Here is a 17,795-nt window from a genome sequence, read left to right as displayed (position 1 = left end):
ATCTTCTTTCTGTGATGGAGCAGAACAATCCAAATATGTATTAACTAACTCAATTACCAAATCATTGTTAAGTGTCTGCTATATGCCAGGCACTGTTTTTGGTACCTGGGACACACATGAACAAAACCGATAAAAGCCCTTACCCTTACAGTGCTTACAATCTCGGGGCAAGGAGACGCTAGATAAACTAAGGAAGTACAAATATACAGTATGTTACTGATTAGAATTAAGGAGAAAAGTAAAGCAGAATGGAAATAAGAAATTCACGTATTATGCAATGTTTTGATTTAGGTAAGCTAGCTGTGGAAGGCCTCACGGAGAAGCTGGCAAGATCTGAAGAAATGGAGGGAGTGAACCATTCAGCTCTCTGGGGAGGAAAGCCTTCCGAGGGACCCCTAGGGTGCAGGCTCTGAGGCGGCGGTGGCTGCTGTGTTCTGGGATCAGCAAGTCTGGCTGCAGCGGGGTGAGAGTGGGAGTGAGCGGCAGGCAGTAAGGTCAAAGGATGATGGTGGCGGTGGGGAGGGCAAAGAGCAGATGACGCTGCGCTTTGAAGATCATTGCAGGGACTGTTTTTCACTACGAGGGAAATGGGAAGCCATTAAAAAGTTCTGAGGAGTGGAGTGACATGAATTGATTACCACTGTCATCCTGTGGCTTTGCTGAGTCTAAACTGAGGAAGGCCAAAGGGAGAAGCAGAGGCTTCGGAGGTCGGTTACAAGTCTGCTGCGATAAACTGGATGAAAGATGATATTGACTCGGACTAGTTTGAATTTGGATAGGTTTTGAAAATGCAGCCATAAACATCTGGATTTTTAAATTCTTTTTTTTTTTAATTTTTATTCATTTTTGAAGGGGGTGGTTAGGTTTACTTACTAAATTTTTTATTCTTTAGAGGAGTTATGGGACCTCATGCATGCAGAGCATGTGCTCTGCCATTTGAGCTGTACCCTCCCCTAGAGATTTGTTGATGCATCAAATCTTTTTGGACTTCATAAGCTGTAAGATGTGAGACAGAGTATGACCAACATTTTTGGCCTGAGAAACTGTAAGATTGCAGTTGCCATTTATTGAAAGGGGGAAGACTGGGTGGAGCAGTTCCCAGGGGGACACCAGGAGCTCAGGTCTGGATACACTAAGGTTAAGATGCTCACTGGACCTTCCACACAATGCCCAGTAGTCAGTTGGGTACATGAGTCTGGACTGTAGGAAAAGGATTAGGTCAGACATGCGAATTTGGGAGCCAAGAGCAGCCAAGCCTTGAGATTGGATCAACACCTAAGGGTGTATCAGCAGGTCCAAGGACTGAGAGCATCAGAGCATTTCAGCAGCAAGAGCGAGGATCAAGAAGAAACAAGCAAGACTGACTCTTGGATTTAGTGACACAGAGGTAACAAATATTTTTATTTTTAGGGATGAATCAACTCCTATGTCTGTATCTATTATATTGCCTCCAAATTCCTACACAAAACCATCTGTAAATTTAAATTCTTTAACCCTGAGCTCTGGGGACACATGTAAATTCATAAAAGAGCAGAGAGATGGGGTTCCTTTTGTTGAATCTGATGCTAGAGTGAAGGATGGAAATTTTTAAATTTTTTTTTCACTATGTTCATGTGATACTAAACTAAAATGCTTATTTCATGTTTGATCCTTTTCTTAAAAAAATGTAATTACAACTATTTCCATATCATAAAATCACCCTACAATATCCTAGTCTTACTATACTGGTCTTCAGCCACTTTATTTTCAAAAATTTAGAAGCTACTTTTCTCTGTATGTCTTTCTGTCACTAATCCCTGGCAAACCTCAATGTTGTATAAAAGCAACCACCTTACTTTTCCATGAACAGTTACCAATTTCTGGGTCTTAACTATCTCAAATATGTCTTAATAACACCTTTCCCCAGTCAGCTTTTTCTCCTGATTTCCATAATAATTACTCTGAATCTTTTTCACTCTCCTAACCGCCTTCCTGCCGTCCTCTCCCGTCTTCAGTTTAGACTGGTTTTTTTTAATTGAAGTATAGTCAGTTTACAATGTTCTGTCAATTTCTGGTGTACAGTATCATGTTTCAGTCATACATATACATACATATATTCATTTTCATAGTCTTTTTCATTATAGGTTACTACAAGATATTGAATATAGTTCCCTGTGTTATACCAAAGAAACTTGTTTATCTATTTTGTATATAGCAGTCAGTATCTGCAAATCTCAAACTCCCAACTTACCCCTTCCCATTCCCTTTCCCCTCTGGTAACCGTATGTTTGCTTTCTATGTCTGTGATTCTGTCTCTGTTTCGTAAATAAGTTCATCTCCATCTTTTTTTTTCTTTAGATTCCACATGTGAGTGATATCATATGGCATTTTTCCTTTTCTTTCTGGCTTACTTCACTTAGAATGATCTTCTCCAGGTCCATCCATGTTGCTGCAAATGACATTCTTTAATTACAGACTTTTTTTGAACTGTATAATAAACTCCCTATTCAAACTCTCTACCCAGACACCTTACAGGCACCCTCAGTTCATAATGTGCAAAACTGGACTGACGTTCTTCCCACCCTCGAGCTCACTGCCCCCCAAGTTCCCTCCCCAGTGAATGGTGCTTTTCTCCAAGTGCTGAAGCCGGAAACCCCAAATCTTCTTTACATTCAGCCCAACGCCAAATCCTGGGAGTCTACTCCCAAATAAATCCATTCTCCATTTTCTTTATTTTGCAACCATTTAAAGTTTTTAAAAACCCTCAAATACGGTTTTGCACTCTCCCTCTCCCCACCCACCCACACCCTTAATTTGAATCTGGCTTGTCACAGCCCTTAAAACCTGGCAGGATCAAAGGGTGATGTGCTTGGCGATAATGCACGTTCGAGCCTTCTGATACTTTGCACTCACGATGCTCACTGTCTAGTGGAGAAGATAGGCATTAAATATACCTCGGCGCACGTAGTTACAGTCCCAATAAGTGCCGTGTGATCTAATTACAGGAAGATCTAATCTAGTGGGGGCCTCCTTGAGGAAACGACTTCAGGTTGACCCCTGAGGATGGGATGGAAGGAAAAGAGAAGGAGCCAGTATAGAAGCAGAGAGAGAGGAAACAGGGCACTGGGAGGAGCCGAAAGGGGAGTGGCTGGAGATGGGAGTGGCTGGAGCTGAAGACAGATGAATTACGTAGGATCCTGTAGCTCCTCTTAAGGGTTTTTATCTTATCTTTAAAATAATGGAAAATGATTAAATGGATTTAAGTTTGTTAACAAGATGAGATTTAGGGGTTTTTTTGGGTTTTTTTTTTAAGCTGTAAGTTAAAAAAAAAAAAAAAAAGACCATTCAGGCTTCTCTGTGAAGTGTCCTCCCTTCCATTGGTTCTTAGGAGAAAGAGTCAAGAAGTTGACCATGAGCTAGATTTGCACTAAGTCACTCCTGGCTTTTATTTCCTTTGAACTCCCCCAAGTCTTCCCTGGTGTGACGGTCACACCCTAAGTCCTATCTTCTCCCTGCGTAATGAGATTTCAAACAACAGAAACAAGAACACAAACATCAAGTCTAAACAAAGCAGACGGCTATAGTATTGACACTTCCATACAATTCTTGATCACGGGGTTACTCGGAAACAAAGACTTTTAGTCCTTTGACTAAAGTAAGGCATTTTCAGCTTTTCAGTAAGAAGAACCTTTCTAACGTAAAAGTGCCTGCAGCTGTTTTCTTTTTTAATTTAAGTATAGTAGGTTTACAATGTTGTGTTAATTTCTGGTGTACAGCAGTGATTCAGTTGTACATATATATTCCTTTTCATATTCTTTTTCATTATAGGTCATTATAAGATATTGAATATAGTTCCCTGCGCTGTACAGTAGGACCTTATTGTTTACCTGCAACTGGTTATTTATATTGACCTCTAATAGTGTGTGGCTGTCTTGTGAACACTTGGTCCTGAGGACACTTACTCTCACATAAAAGCAACCTAATAAGGTCATGCCAAGCTATTAACGGCCCTGAGGTTTGCGCTTCAGCAAACTGGAGGGTGATTGGTTTTTGACAGGTTTATCGAGCAGTTCGTCAGCTGTTTTTGTTCTGCCCTCTCTCGTCCATCCTGCCGTCCATTCACCCGTTCAGGAGTAGATATTAGGAATTCAGAAATATTGTTTGCAGCTGGATCCAAAAGGCAACTGTCGTGCTAAACGCATTCTTCTAATACACGGCCACAAATAATGAGGAGGTAGTGGCGAAAACTCTCAAAATCCAAAAACCATTCTCCTCACACAGCTGTTGTGAAACAGGTCTTAAGTGCCATTTAAAACCCAACGGGCTCATTTAAACCCAGCCTCAGCTGCTCCCCAACGTTAAGTACTCACTCCGTGCAAGACGATGGAGCTTTGGAGGGGGCAGGAGGAAAGCAGGAAAACACCACCCCGCAAACCCAAATTCACGAGCTCCCAGTCGACGTGGGGCTGATCGAGTTGTTCGGAGGGTCCCGGCCTTGGGGGCGGCGCGCCCACCCCACGCCCTCGGCTCGCTCTCCGGGCGATCGGGAGGCCCGCAGCGCACGTGCACCCGGCGAGGCCCCGCCCCCGGCGCCAGACACGTGACCCGCCCCAGCCAATGCGCGGCCGCCGCGCCCGGGCCCTGGAGAGCCGCCCGCTGCTGCCGCTAGCGGCCGCCATTGGGGCGAGGGCTGGCGGCGACGGACGCGGGGCGCAGCGGCCGGCTCCCTTCGTCTCGTGCGCGCTGAAGGGGACGACCGGGGAAGGCCCTCTTCCACGAGGGGTAAGGGAGCCCAGCGGGGGCACCACCGGGCCCCCGGCCCGCGGCGGCGTCAGGGCGGGGGTAACCGTCCCCGCCCCTCCCCCACCGTCGTGTGACAGCGGGGCGGTTGGGGCCCCGAGTGCCCGCCCCCGGGGCGCCGCCCGCCGCTTCCCCGGGCCTTGCCGGCTGCGAGCTCGCTGCCCCGGGGGGCCCTCCAGAATTTTTTTGGCTTTTCTCTTAAACGCTTGGTGGGTGGTTTTTTGGTTTTTCTTTTTCTTTTCTTTTTTCCCCAAGGGAGGGGTGGGAAGAGGGAGGGTGGGCGAGGGAATGGGGTCGAGTTGTGCAGCCGCCTCCCCGTTTCGAAGAAGCTGATGCTCTTAGTCGTTCTCTCGGGTCTTGGGTTGGTGGGTCCTGCGTGGACTGTAGCTTCGTGAATGCAGGAGAGGGCACGGAGCTTTAGCTGTAGCTGGCACTTTGGTTTTATTTATTCTGGCGTCACTTGGGACAGGAAATTTCCCCTCCTTGATTCATTTATTTGTTCAGCTAACATTCTTAGGCCCTGAGAACGTGCTATAAACCCTCCGTTGGGTGTTACAGAGTCTGGAGGTGGGCCTGGCTTCAAAAACTGCTGGCTTGTGTTAAGAACACGCGTATCTTAAGGTAATATATGTATGGGGTGCTTGGGACGTCTGGGAAGGGCCCTGGGGGATTGAAGGGAGCAAGGGAGGCTTCTGGGTAGGTGAAAGCTGAGTTGGATCTTGAGCCAATAGAAATTGGTCTAAAGAGTGAGGGGCGCTCTGGTGAGGAGTAGAGAATTTCCAAAAGGCATGGACGTACGTGAGCACAGAGTAGGGTGGGACGAGGGAGAATGGCAGATTTTTGAATGTGGCTGGTATAGTGTTGGGAGAGTAGCAAGAGGGGTCTAGTGAGATAGGCAGACGGCAGAAAAGAGTTGGGGAGTTCGTTGATTTGTATATCGTGAAGGGCCATAGGTTGAACACTGTGATACTAAGTTGCTGAACAAAAATCAAAGCATCACCACTGCATTAATTCAGGTGTGAAGTGACAAGTGATTGAACAAAAGGAGTGGTTTGGGAGATGGAAAATAGGAACACCGTGAGTATTCAGAATTTGCAAATTTATATCCACAAGTCATTTATTTAGAGGTATTTGATACCTTGGAGTGGCTGAGATCTGAAAAAAGGGGAGTTTAAAAAGAGGGCAAAGGCAGAAGCTTTGGGGGATATTAATGGGTCAGCAGAAGATGAGATTTGAAATCCTCTGGAAGTCCAGTCTGACCACCTTTGTTCCCTTAGCACCCTGTTCTTACCTCTGTCACAGCAATAATTATATGTATCCTGTTGTAATTGCTTATTTATAAGTCTCTATAAAGAGATTATTGTATCTCCAAATGCTAGCACCACCACTGTAGGTGCTTTATTAATATTTAAGAAATGAACAAATAGAATCTGGGGGAAAAGTGGTATCCTGGAAACCAGAAAAGAGTTTCAAGAGAGTCACAATAGTCTAGTGACAGACGGAGCTGGGAGGTCAAGTAAGGTGTAAGATTGAAAAAGAATCCATTGGATTTAACGACTAAGTATGGTAAGTGTTAACCTTTGTGTGAGGGGAGTTTTAGAGGAATGGAAGAAAAAATCAAGTGTGAGGTGGGAGTAAAGACAATGTCATTTTTTAGGATGCTCTGGTATGAGGTACAGAAGAGAGAAGATGAAGGCTACAAGGATGCAATAGGATCAAGAGGAATTGTTAAGGAGACTTGAGAAGGTTTACGTGGAGGGTAAGCTAGTGTAGATGTACCGGAGACACAGGCAGGAGAGCAAGGATCCTCAGGAGGGGAGTTGTTATATGGAGTATCTGAGAAAAGAGTTCTAGGCGATCTTTATTCAAAGCCTTAAACAATTTCAGCTCTAAATGTTAACTTACACTTTTTGTTTTTTAATCAGCTCAATTCCTTGAGACTTCAGCATGCATACAGGGCAACACAATTTAATACCAGCGCCAATGAGGGAGTAATTGAAGGATTAAACTTTTGGGGGGGGGCACACCCGAGAAATTGATCAGGTTGATTTTTTTTGAGAGGGAAAAACCTTTATCAGAATCAGACTCTTCCTGATATGCCTGTGCATGGGTTGTATTAGAGGGGAACTTTCATGTTTCTTGTAACATTTTGGAAACGTTTTTTAGCTGCTTGTATGCATTTGGAAATGTTTGGTCTTTATGTATTTGGCAGGGATGACTAAAATATTCACAACCACCTCAAAGGCTCTCTTTCTTAGACGTTTAAAGTTTCACTCTTGTAGATTGATGTTAGAAATATAAATTGGAATAACCTCTGGAGAACCATTAAGCATCTAGCAAAATTTAAAGGCATTGGCCCAGAAATTGTCAACAGAAACAAATCCAATAGGCTAGCCACCCCCTTCACCCACCAAAAAAGTATATATCTAATAAGCACCGGCATATGTATGCGATGGTTTATTTACTTATTAACAAGGATTGCAATGTTATATATAATGCCCACATCAATAAAATTATGAACGATGCAGCCATTAAAAAGGGAGGGGTTGCCCTGGGACATATTTTTAAATGAATTAAGTGTTAAAAAAAGAAAACAGGCCATTTCTAAAAGGATTGTTAAGGCTAAGGGGGGGATCTGGTTGGCTAGGGGACAAGAATGGGAAAGGAAAGTTGTATACCATTCAAACCATGTGGGTGTTAAAATTCAAATGAATTTTTTATTTTATAATTCTGTGTAGAGGTTATTTTGTAGTCAACTATTGTATAGACAGAAGGGATCTGATCTTCAAGCGACTTGCTCATGGAACTGTAGGATGACTGACAAGAAGCTGCTGCTACTACACTGTTACATGATTGTCTTTATCAGAGTAAACCGGAACTTTTCATACCTTGAACATTTGATACATTGTCTTTGAGCAATTGTGACTGGTAGATGTTACATAACATTGAGTTCTTATTAACATTAGATTTCATCTGCCCATGCTGTCTTTCTTTTTAGAAATATATCCATGGGTAAAAAAATGTTTTCGAAGCAGAAATAACAATAAAATGGCAAGTCATCATAAGCATTGGAAACAACCGTGGATTTGGACATAGGCAGTGCGGGCTGCAGGCTCTGGGCTCTGCGTGGTGGCTAGTGCACTGTAGCCGCAGCTCAGCACGCTGGAGTGTGAGTGATTTTAGAGAAAGCCCTGAAGTACCCAGTCTATTTAAATAACAGATTACTTCTGGCCCCTGAGTATGATCCACCATTATGTCAAATAAGGTAAATCTTTTGGGAGGGTATGTTGCTGGACCATTATGCTGGCATTTTCTGTTTTCTGTTAATAATTAAGAATAAGAGCTAACATGAAAATGAATATAATAATGCCATGTGCAGCAACATGAATACATCTAGAGATTATCATACTAAGTGAAGTAAATCAGAAAGAAGGACAAATGTCATATTTGATATTTATCAAATATTTGATATTTATCAAATATCCAGTTATATATGGAATCTAAAAAGTGATACAAATGAACTTATTTACAAAACAGACAGACTCACAGGCATAGAAAATAAATTTATGGTTACCAAAACGGAATGGAGGGAGGGAAAGGATAGGAGTTTGGGATTAACAGATACAAAAGTACTATATATAAAATAGTACATAAATAAATAAACATGTAAAATATATATACATATATATAACTGAATCACTTTGCTGTACACCAGAAATTTATACATTATAAATCAACTATACTTCAATTTTAAAAAAGTAAAAGCTAAAATTAATAATAAAAGTCTTTAGAGAATGTAAAATAAAATAATGACATTGGCAACTATCTAACAGAAAATCTGCCAAGTATCACTTAAAGCCACATAAGCTCCTTTTTAAAAAAAACTTAAGTACAGAACAGAAGATTAAAATACTTTGAGTAATAAGACTAGGATAATAGTCCTCTGTTGGTGGACAAGAAACCAGGGAAAATTCAGCCAGAAAATGCAGAGCGTTCACTTGTGAAATCATCATCAGATTGCCAAGTATTAGCTCTTCTTTGGCCCAGTGATAATTATCAGAGCTCTTGTCCATGGCCAGTCCATCTGCAGCCTTCAATCACAGAGTACTTTAAGTCTATTATTAAAAAGGGAACTTAAAAAAAATAGCAAACAAAACTGATTCCCAAGCCACATCTCCAGAGGCTGGGCCTAGGCATAGGTACTTTTTAAATGACCCACAACACCTCATACCCATTAGGATGATACTAAGCAGACAGAAAATAGAAACTAACAGGTACTGCAAAGATGTGGACAAACTGGAAACCTGTAGACTCTGGGTGGGAATGTGAAACGGTGCTGCTGCTGTGGGAAACTATGGGATTCCTCAAAAGATTAAAAATAAAATTACCATGTCATCTGACAGTTCCACTCCCGCAATTCTGGGGATATATCCTTAAGAACTGAAAGCAAGATCTTGAAGAGATATTTATACGCCTATGTTTTTATAACAGCACACTCTTCACAATTGCCAAGAGGTGGAAGCTACTCAAGTGTCCATCAATGAATGAATGGTTAAGCAAAATCTGGTGTATACATAGTTTGAAATATTAATAAACCTTAAAATGAAGGAAATTCTGATACATGCTACAATACAGATGAACCTTGAGGACATGCTAAGATAGATAAGCCAGTCACAAACAGACAAATCCTATAATGACTCGACTTATATGAGATTCCTGGAATAGTCAAATTCATAGAAACAGAAAATGGGGTGGTGGTTGCCGGGGGCCGGGAGGAGAGAAAATGAAAAGTTGTTTAAAAGGTTTAGAGTTTCAGTTTTGTGAGATGAAAAAGTTCTAGAGATTTAATTGCTCAAAAATATGAATACAATTAACATTACTGAACTATACACTTAAAAGTGGTAAAGACGGTAAATTGTATGCTGTATGTATTTTCCCACAATTTTTAAAAAAGGATCCACAAGTGTTTAATATGCAGCGAGACTTGAGAACTAACACACTTTAATGCAAAAAAAAAAGAAGAAAAAAGACATACCAGGTAAATATTAACACTGGTCTGTAAAAATGGACAATTTATTTGATAACCATACTTTTCATTTTGCTGATACACTTGGTAGTACCTTTGCTCTTTTATCCTTGAAGTGATAATGCCGTCCAGGGGTGTTAAGAAACCAACTTTCTGAAATACTCATGAACCTTTATTAAACTATTTTATTTTAGGTGTAATAATATTCACTAAAGAGTAACATTTTTTAACACTTGTCATTTTTCTTCCTAATAATTAGCTTTTAAAATAAATCATTTTATTTAAAGTAGCCAGAAAAATCCCTTTGCCTTTCTCCCTTCATATATCAATGATTGTAGAATAACTGTATACTCATATTATCTTCAACATTCCCTGTTACTTCTTTTTTACCAGGAATTTACAGACTTTTCCTGCTAAGATCTCAATTTGTTTTTAAGAAAGGCAGAAAGAAATTACTGGAAAAGATTGGAATAACTTAAATCATCCAAAACTAAGGCATATATAATGAAACAACCTTTAGTACTTACATAGAAAAAGGTTTGTATTTGTTTACAAATGGATTCAGTTATCATTTGGCTTTTTTTTTTTTTGCTGCCTTAATTATGATCTGCTTTAAAATATGAAGCCTACCACTCTTGAAGAAAACTTTTCACTTCCTATGAAAACCATTTTAAAGGTACTTTAAAAGTAACTCAGTTTTTATGTCTTTTGTTTTCTTTTGTTTGTTTTTTATAGATAACATTAGCATACAAGGATTTGAAGCAATTGAGAATGTCTCTGCCAAGTCAACAAGCTTTTGTTAACCCTCCCCCACCGGAGTATATAAACACGAGGAAGAGTGGGCGATCTACAAATCAGCTGCAGTATCTGCAGAAAGTCCTGCTGAAGGCTTTGTGGAGGCACGGTTTCTCCTGGCCTTTTCAGCAGCCTGTAGATGCCGTCAAACTAAAGTTGCCTGTAAGTGTGTCTTGTAATTGTGTTAGTTTAAAAAAAAGTAAAACCCTATACATTTCCTCTCAAAGAGATAGTCTTTAATATTATGGAATATATTTAATTTAATAAATAGCTAATTTATTCAGCACCACTAAAGAATATCCCAATGAGTATTTTTTTCCTAAACAAAAAATCCCTCGTTTTTCTGAGCATTGAAGTTGAACGCAAAATCTGGTGTATACATAGTTTGGAATATTACTAAACCTTAAAATGATGGAAATTCTGATACCGAAAACTCAGAAATTTTGAATTGAAATTCTTATTTTAGCAGTTTGTGATAAATTATAGCCTTAGACTTTCTTGTTTATAGCATATGTCCCTTGATATTTTGATGCAAGGCTGTCATGAATGTCTCCTTTTTGAAAAAGTCACTCGACACTTCCCAGCAGACTTAAGTGCTTCACACACAGAATTCAACTTTAGGTCTTACTAAGCTTAGGAATTTTTACCCATCTGATAAGTAGTTTGTAATATAACTAGTAAACTTGGAGCTAGGATTGTATCCTGGATCTGACTCCATAAATTCTAGTTCCTTTTTCTTCATGCCCTTCACGTGTTACTTTCCAGAATGCTTCTACTCTTACATCTGTGTTATTCTTCATTTATTGGCTTTTTCCCCTTCTCTGACTCCATGGCAGTCAGCTTTGTCTTTCGTTGCTGAAAGGTTTTGGGTTCTACATTATGGCTTTTTAAAGGTAGTCAATTGCTCTTTGTAGTTGGCGGGTGTATAGCTTCTTAAATGCTTTGTTTACCAGTTGTTGTAGTGAATTCATTCTTACTACTAACATTTAGAATTTCTTCTTACAGGATTATTATACCATTGTAAAAAACCCAATGGATTTAAATACAATTAAGAAGCGCTTGGAACATAAATACTATGTGAAAGCTTCAGAATGTATAGAAGACTTCAATACAATGTTCTCAAATTGTTACCTATACAACAAGGTCTGTGAGCCTTATGCTATACTTACTTGCTAATTGTTTGCTCTTACATACAGGATGTGTATAAGCAAGTGCGCTGATTTCAAATTTCAAGTCTTGATTTTGGGTACGTTACAGATTTTAAGGATAATTTTTTTTACTCCATTTCATAATTTTAACATATCAATATTGGTTCACTTTGCTATATTTTTTGCTTTCTTTGCTATATTTTTGTCTGAATAGCTATAATGGCTTATGTTTAAAAAAATAAAATATCAATGATAACTGGTTTCTGTGAGTAAAGTGTTATTTCAGAACATTCTCTAGTACACCTCTGCCATTTTAGTTATAAGATGAGTGATAAATCTTATTCTACATTAATCTTGGTTAAATTTTTATGGTATCGATCCTTGGCTGTATCTTAAGAGGCCAAATTACATACTTCTAAACTTCATACAAGTTAACTCAGAGTTTATCAGACACATTCTGTTATATCCTAGCAGTAATATTCACAGTTGTGTTAATGTGGCAGCCTGTATAATCATGTATGTGGGCCTTCTGAGTTTAGCCTGCACTTTGTTTTCATCTGTAACACTGGGTTTGGGTATTCAACGTTTCCTCCACACAGGATTCTCTAAGTACTGTTTCCCTAAGTACTGCATCCTTTTCAGGCTGTTCTGTGAGATCTAAAAATTTTTAAACTTAAATCTCATTTATTCAGAATGACTGGTGACACTGAAATGTAGTAGAAATGTTGTTTTGGTTCATCAGGGCCACCTTATGTATAATCGATTTAAGACCATTAGCCAGTATGAATCTTTTAAGAATCAGAATCAGTGGTATTCTGAAAGTACCACTGGCAAATTCATTTTAATTTAACAATTCCAAAGGGTCCTCTTACATTTAACTTTTGAAAACGAAAGTTCAGTAATTGTCCTGAACTGCGTAACTTAGAAGTGTGTCTCTGCTTTGGGCTTTTGCTTTGTAATTAGTTTTTTTCTCAGCAGTGAAGTAAAGCAAGGTAAAGACTTCTAAGCAGATAGTTAAGATTTTAAAACTTAGCTTTGCAGTGTCACTTTATTGCTTAGTTAATTGAAAAGTGAATCACATCAAGTGAAATCATAAGCTATTTTGCACAGCCATTAACAAGTATTGCTTCAACCTACTTATAAGGTAGAAATTCTGATTTCTAGCCTTTTTGTATTAGTGGGATTGGTTGGATTGTAGCCCTCTAGTGCTCAGAAAGGCATCCTAAGAGCTTTTTAGAAGTTAAAGGGGTAGAATGTTTGAATTTTAAATATGAGTTGCTGTACTGTTTTCTAGATTTTCTTTAGAAGTAGTAAGAGCTGTTTAGTAAATGCTGCCTAAGGTGCTGTAGCGCTGCCTCCTCCGTGGCGGCCGGGATTGCAGCAACTTGAGAGTGGCCTTGCTGTGTAAACTTACGTTACATTTCATGTATTTTCTAGCCTGGAGATGACATTGTTCTTATGGCACAAACTCTTGAAAAGTTGTTCAGGCAGATATTATCTCAGATGCCACAAGAAGAGCAAGTTGTGAGTGGTAAGGAAAGAGTGAAGAAAGGTAAGCAAGAAAGGGTTTATATCCCTTTCTTTTTCTTTCCTGTGTATTTGAATGTGTGTGTATATAAATATAATGACTAGAACCAAATAATAAATCCCGCAGAGAGGCAGACACCTGGACGTCCTTCTGCATCCTATTCTATTGGTATAAAATGTCCATTTTAACAGTCTGCTACACCTTGAGCACAAGCATGGCTATCATGCAAGACTAGGGAGGACTGCGTGGATTCTGGGCTTGGAGCCAGGTTTCCTATAGAACAGTGCCATTCACATAGTAGGCACCCAGCAAGTCATAGCTGCTGTTACTGTTCTAGGGGATCATGTCTCTGTGTTCTACTAATAAGAGCCAAAATTGCCAGCGTTCTCCATACCCAAAGATCCCGTAGCTCAGAATGAAACGTTATTGTTGGGTCTGAACATTCTCTTTTTCTAGCTCTTTCTTAGCTCAGAACTTTAGGGGGAAACATTTTACAGCTAATAATCATAATAATTAAATATGGAGTTACAAAGTTCATCTTAAGTGTTCAGATGGGTTTATTGTAGAGGTTAACCAAGATTGTCGTAGGTCAATGTTGGTTGATCTTTGCGTCATTGAAGCTATAAACCTTGGTTAAGTTCCTTCACCATTCCATGTTAGTTTCCTCATGTGTAATATCAGGAAAAGTTTTGGCTTTAGTGGTTGTTAATGTTTGTGACACACGTGTTAAGCGAGTGGGATGCAAGAGACCTGTGCCACTTCAAGTGATGACTGAAGTTGTTTTTATTGATAGATGTGATTTTTTTCCTGATCTTTAAGATGGATCATGATTTATAGATTGCTTTAACCAATCCTGTGGGCTGTTCACTGTTTACTAAAGTTTTTACTTTATTCTTATTTTTGGAAAAGATTGATCTGAAGTCTGAAATTGTAAGCCTAGGCTTCCACAAGAGGTTTAAAATAAGCCCTTGCAAGTTAGATAGCACATAAACCAGGATGGTATTTAAATTGTGAGAGCAAGGTGGTGGTTATTGCTGACTTAAAATATTATCTCTAGCAAGGTAGGAGTTATTTACCTTTAGAATGCTCTCCTTTAAAAAACAACCACCCACCCTGTCACACGGTCTTGACGGTCACACTGTGGCCGCCTCTTCAGATGCTCAGGTCAGTGCGTTCCCTCAGACGAAAGTTCTTCGGCTTTGTTTTTCTGTCAGTTTGTTTGGATGTTTGTCCCCTTTAAGGCACATACTTTGGGGCTACAAAAATGTAACTACCCTAACTCTTCAGTTAACTTTACATTTTAGTTAGAAATACAACTTTTTAAAATAATAAGACTGCATTATAATAAATGCCAGGTGAAATTACATGTTGTGTTCTGTGGCTCAAGACTGAGGAATTGATTTGCGCTGGAAAAGCTGGGCAAGGCTCTGGAGCTGACGGAATCTGAGTCTGGCCTTGATGGACAGGTGGGGGTTGGCTTTGGTGTGAAGGTCCAGGTTTCGAGACAACTTACAGGAGAAGCTTTCTGCTACCCAAGTCATGTCACTTGTGCGCACAGTGGGAGGGAAACTGCCATATGACAGTAGCTAGCCTAGATAGTGTAGTTACATGCTGACACTTTATGGCAAAGAAAAGAATTTTAACTAGTACATTAAATTGAACTGGTGTTGATTGATTGATTGAACACTATTTGGGCACCTCTTATGTACCAGAACGCTAGTCTTTATTCTTGAGATACATCAATGAATAAAATGAAAGCTTTTGCCATCTTGGAATTTACATTCTGGTAGCAAGAGAGAGACAAACATGACCAGCTGAAAGTAGGCCTTGTTGAGAAGTGAAGATTTGACAAAGAACAGCATCCCAGGTGGAGGGGTCAGGCAGGGCAGAGGCCTGTGGCGGGGTTCTTTCCCCTCCTGTTGCTTGGGCCGTTGTCTTCATGTGTGACCTGGGTCTTGCTTCCCTCCTTGCCTTCTTAAGGACTCTCTTCCTTTGGTTTTGCGTCGTTAATCTTTCCTTCTCCGTCAGATTAGTCCTCGCACTCTGTAAACATGCTGTGGTGTCTCATCCTTAAAATTCACCTTTTCCCTGTATCTTCGGCCACTGTCCTGTTGCTTCCTTTGCTCCCGCACACTCCTGAGCTCACTTCAGCACGTGTTCCAGCCTTGCTGCCTCACTGAAGTGCTCCTGGCGGAAGTCTCCATGTTGCTGGGTTTTAGTAGCAGCTTTCTGTTCTCATTTCGCTTGACATCTCTCAGTATTTGCTTTAGAAGGCTACTGTCTCCTTGATTCTTCGTGCACACTAGTTGTGTGGGCTTACTGCGCATCCCACAGTCCTCTTGGCCTCACCATCCTCTTCCAGTCGGTCTCTAAATACTGGAGATTTTTCTGGGCTTGATACTAGATACTCTTTTCCTAAGTTCCATCTGTGCGTTATTAATTCCCAAGTTTACATCTCTGATGTAGTCTTCTCTGAGTAACCAGTTCTTACCTTCACGCCTTCAAACGGGACATCTCCACTGGGATGTCTTCCGTACATCTCACACGTAACATGCCCACAGGTGATCACTGATCTTCCCAGATTATTCCTCGTAAAAAAAACGGCACTGATGCACAGCTGTTGAAGCCAGAACACTGAAGCTTGCACCTGACTTGCTTGCTTTCTCACGCATTGTGTTCATCAGTGAGTCATCTGGATTCAGCCTCCACGTTGTCCTTGCAGCCAGCCCAGTCTAGGTCGCCACTTTGTAACTCCGGGTGTCTGTGATTGTTCTGCTTGGTCTCTTCTCTGCATGATCGCAGAAGTGGTCTTTTGAAAATAAACTGGAACATGTCATTCACCTGCAGAAAGCCTCTCTGACCTCCCGTGGAATAACGGAGTCTAAATTTCTGCCACGGCCCTTTGTGGTCTGATCTCTGCTTAATCCTTCATTCTCATCCTGACGACCTCCTTCTCGCTTGAGTCAAGTTTTCCGTGCTAATTGTCTTGGAATACATTTTAAAAACATGGGGGAGGAGGTAGGTAGGTTTGTTGGTTGGTTGGTTTATGTTTAACGGAGGTACTGGGAATTGAGCTCGCGACCTCTACTGCTGAGCTGCGCCCGCCCCCCTTGGGGACACGTTTTCACTGCTGCCCCGGCCTCTGGCTAAGGACACTTCTTATCTTTACGGTTACATCTTGCTTGCTCTGTGCTTCTTCAGGGACGCTTTCCTTGACTACTTCTTGGCAGCAGGTCTCTGCCGTGATGTAGTCAGCACCCTGCTTATTTCCTTTCTGGCACCTAGCTTCACTTGTAATCACTCTGACTGCTGATTTTTTGTCCCTTACACTAGGCAGTATGCTCCACAGGGATAGAGACTGTGTCCCTATTGTTCACTCATTTTTGTGCCCAGCCCCTGGGATGGTGACCTGGCACGCAGTAGGCACGCAGCAGATACTTACTGAGGCCTCTGTGTGCCAAGCACTTGCGTTAGGCACGAGAGGTACAGAAGAGAACAAAGCCCCCTTCCCCTCACGGAGCTTTTTGTTCTCTTTGGGGAAGGAGGCGAAAGTAAGTAGCTGTAGGTACTTCTCATTGCACGTATCTGTTTAGCTCCTGAGTTCTAACAGCAACAGTTGGGATAGCAAAGGATATGAGGTTATCTGAAACTATTTGATTCCTAAGTTTTAATTCGGGAGTAGTGAGAATTTGGAGATTGAGGAGTACCAGCCCTATCTTACAATACATCCAAGTCTATTTGTTTCTTGAGTTTGTTTAGCAAGAATACGGAGAGTCAGGGATATCTGTATGTTGTATGTCAAGTATGACGATGGCATGGAAAAAAACAAGAGAACTAGAGAGTGTGGCACAGAGGGTGGTTTTACACAGGGTGGCTTGAGAAGGTGACACTTAAGGAAAGGCCCCTGGAGTCAGCCATGAGCATTTCTCCTTCCAGGCAGAGCAGGTGGTCTGCTCATGCTTACCAGCCCGAGGACAGCAGGCCAGGAGTCTGGAGTACAAAAGTGAGGGGGAGAGTGGGAGAAAGTGAGGTTGGAAGGAAGGTGGAGGTGGGGGAAAGAGAGGTCACGTGGGTCCTTACAAGCCATTGTGAAGACTTCGGTCTTTATTTGAGAAGAAGATTAGAAGCCTTTGGGCACTGAGTAGACGTATCATGATCTCATTTGAATTTTAAAAGATCGCTTTGATTGCTATTTTGAGAATAGACTGTAGGATGTGAAAAGCAGAAGGAGGGCCTCTTCGGGTACTGCTGCAGAAATCCAAGCTCATTACTGCTGGTAACAGTAGTTGGACTCTGATCAGGAGATAGAGAGGAAGAGTTTGCTGAGGGGTTGGATATTGGATTTGAGAGAGGCTGGAGTCAAAGACGACTCCAAGAGTGTTGGCTAGAGAAGGTGGAAGAATGGGATTATCTTGATGGAAGGATGGGCTTTTGAAATAGTCATCCCTCAGAATTCATGAAGGACTGGTTCCAGGACCCCTCCATGGATACCAAAACCTTCGAATGTCAGTCCTTTATA

General features: G+C 41.0%; 1 protein-coding gene across 1 annotated transcript in view; it reads left to right on the top strand.

Moving 5' to 3' along the window:
• The first annotated feature begins 4,638 nt into the window (after nt 1-4,638).
• Nucleotides 4,639-17,795, top strand: part of BRDT (bromodomain testis associated) — a 48,342-nt gene continuing 35,185 nt past the window's right edge. The window contains 8 exon segments of the mRNA XM_072968229.1: nt 4,639-4,761; nt 5,284-5,400; nt 6,437-6,538; nt 7,778-8,044; nt 10,199-10,342; nt 10,541-10,762; nt 11,606-11,743; nt 13,186-13,300. Of these exon segments, the coding sequence (XP_072824330.1) occupies nt 10,577-10,762; nt 11,606-11,743; nt 13,186-13,300 (439 nt within the window). The 5' untranslated portion in view covers nt 4,639-4,761; nt 5,284-5,400; nt 6,437-6,538; ... (1 more) ...; nt 10,199-10,342; nt 10,541-10,576.

This window comes from Vicugna pacos, chromosome 9 (genome assembly GCF_048564905.1).
Source record: "Vicugna pacos chromosome 9, VicPac4, whole genome shotgun sequence".
Classification (NCBI taxonomy): domain Eukaryota; kingdom Metazoa; phylum Chordata; class Mammalia; order Artiodactyla; family Camelidae; genus Vicugna; species Vicugna pacos.
This window is presented reverse-complemented; position numbering and strand designations above follow the sequence as displayed.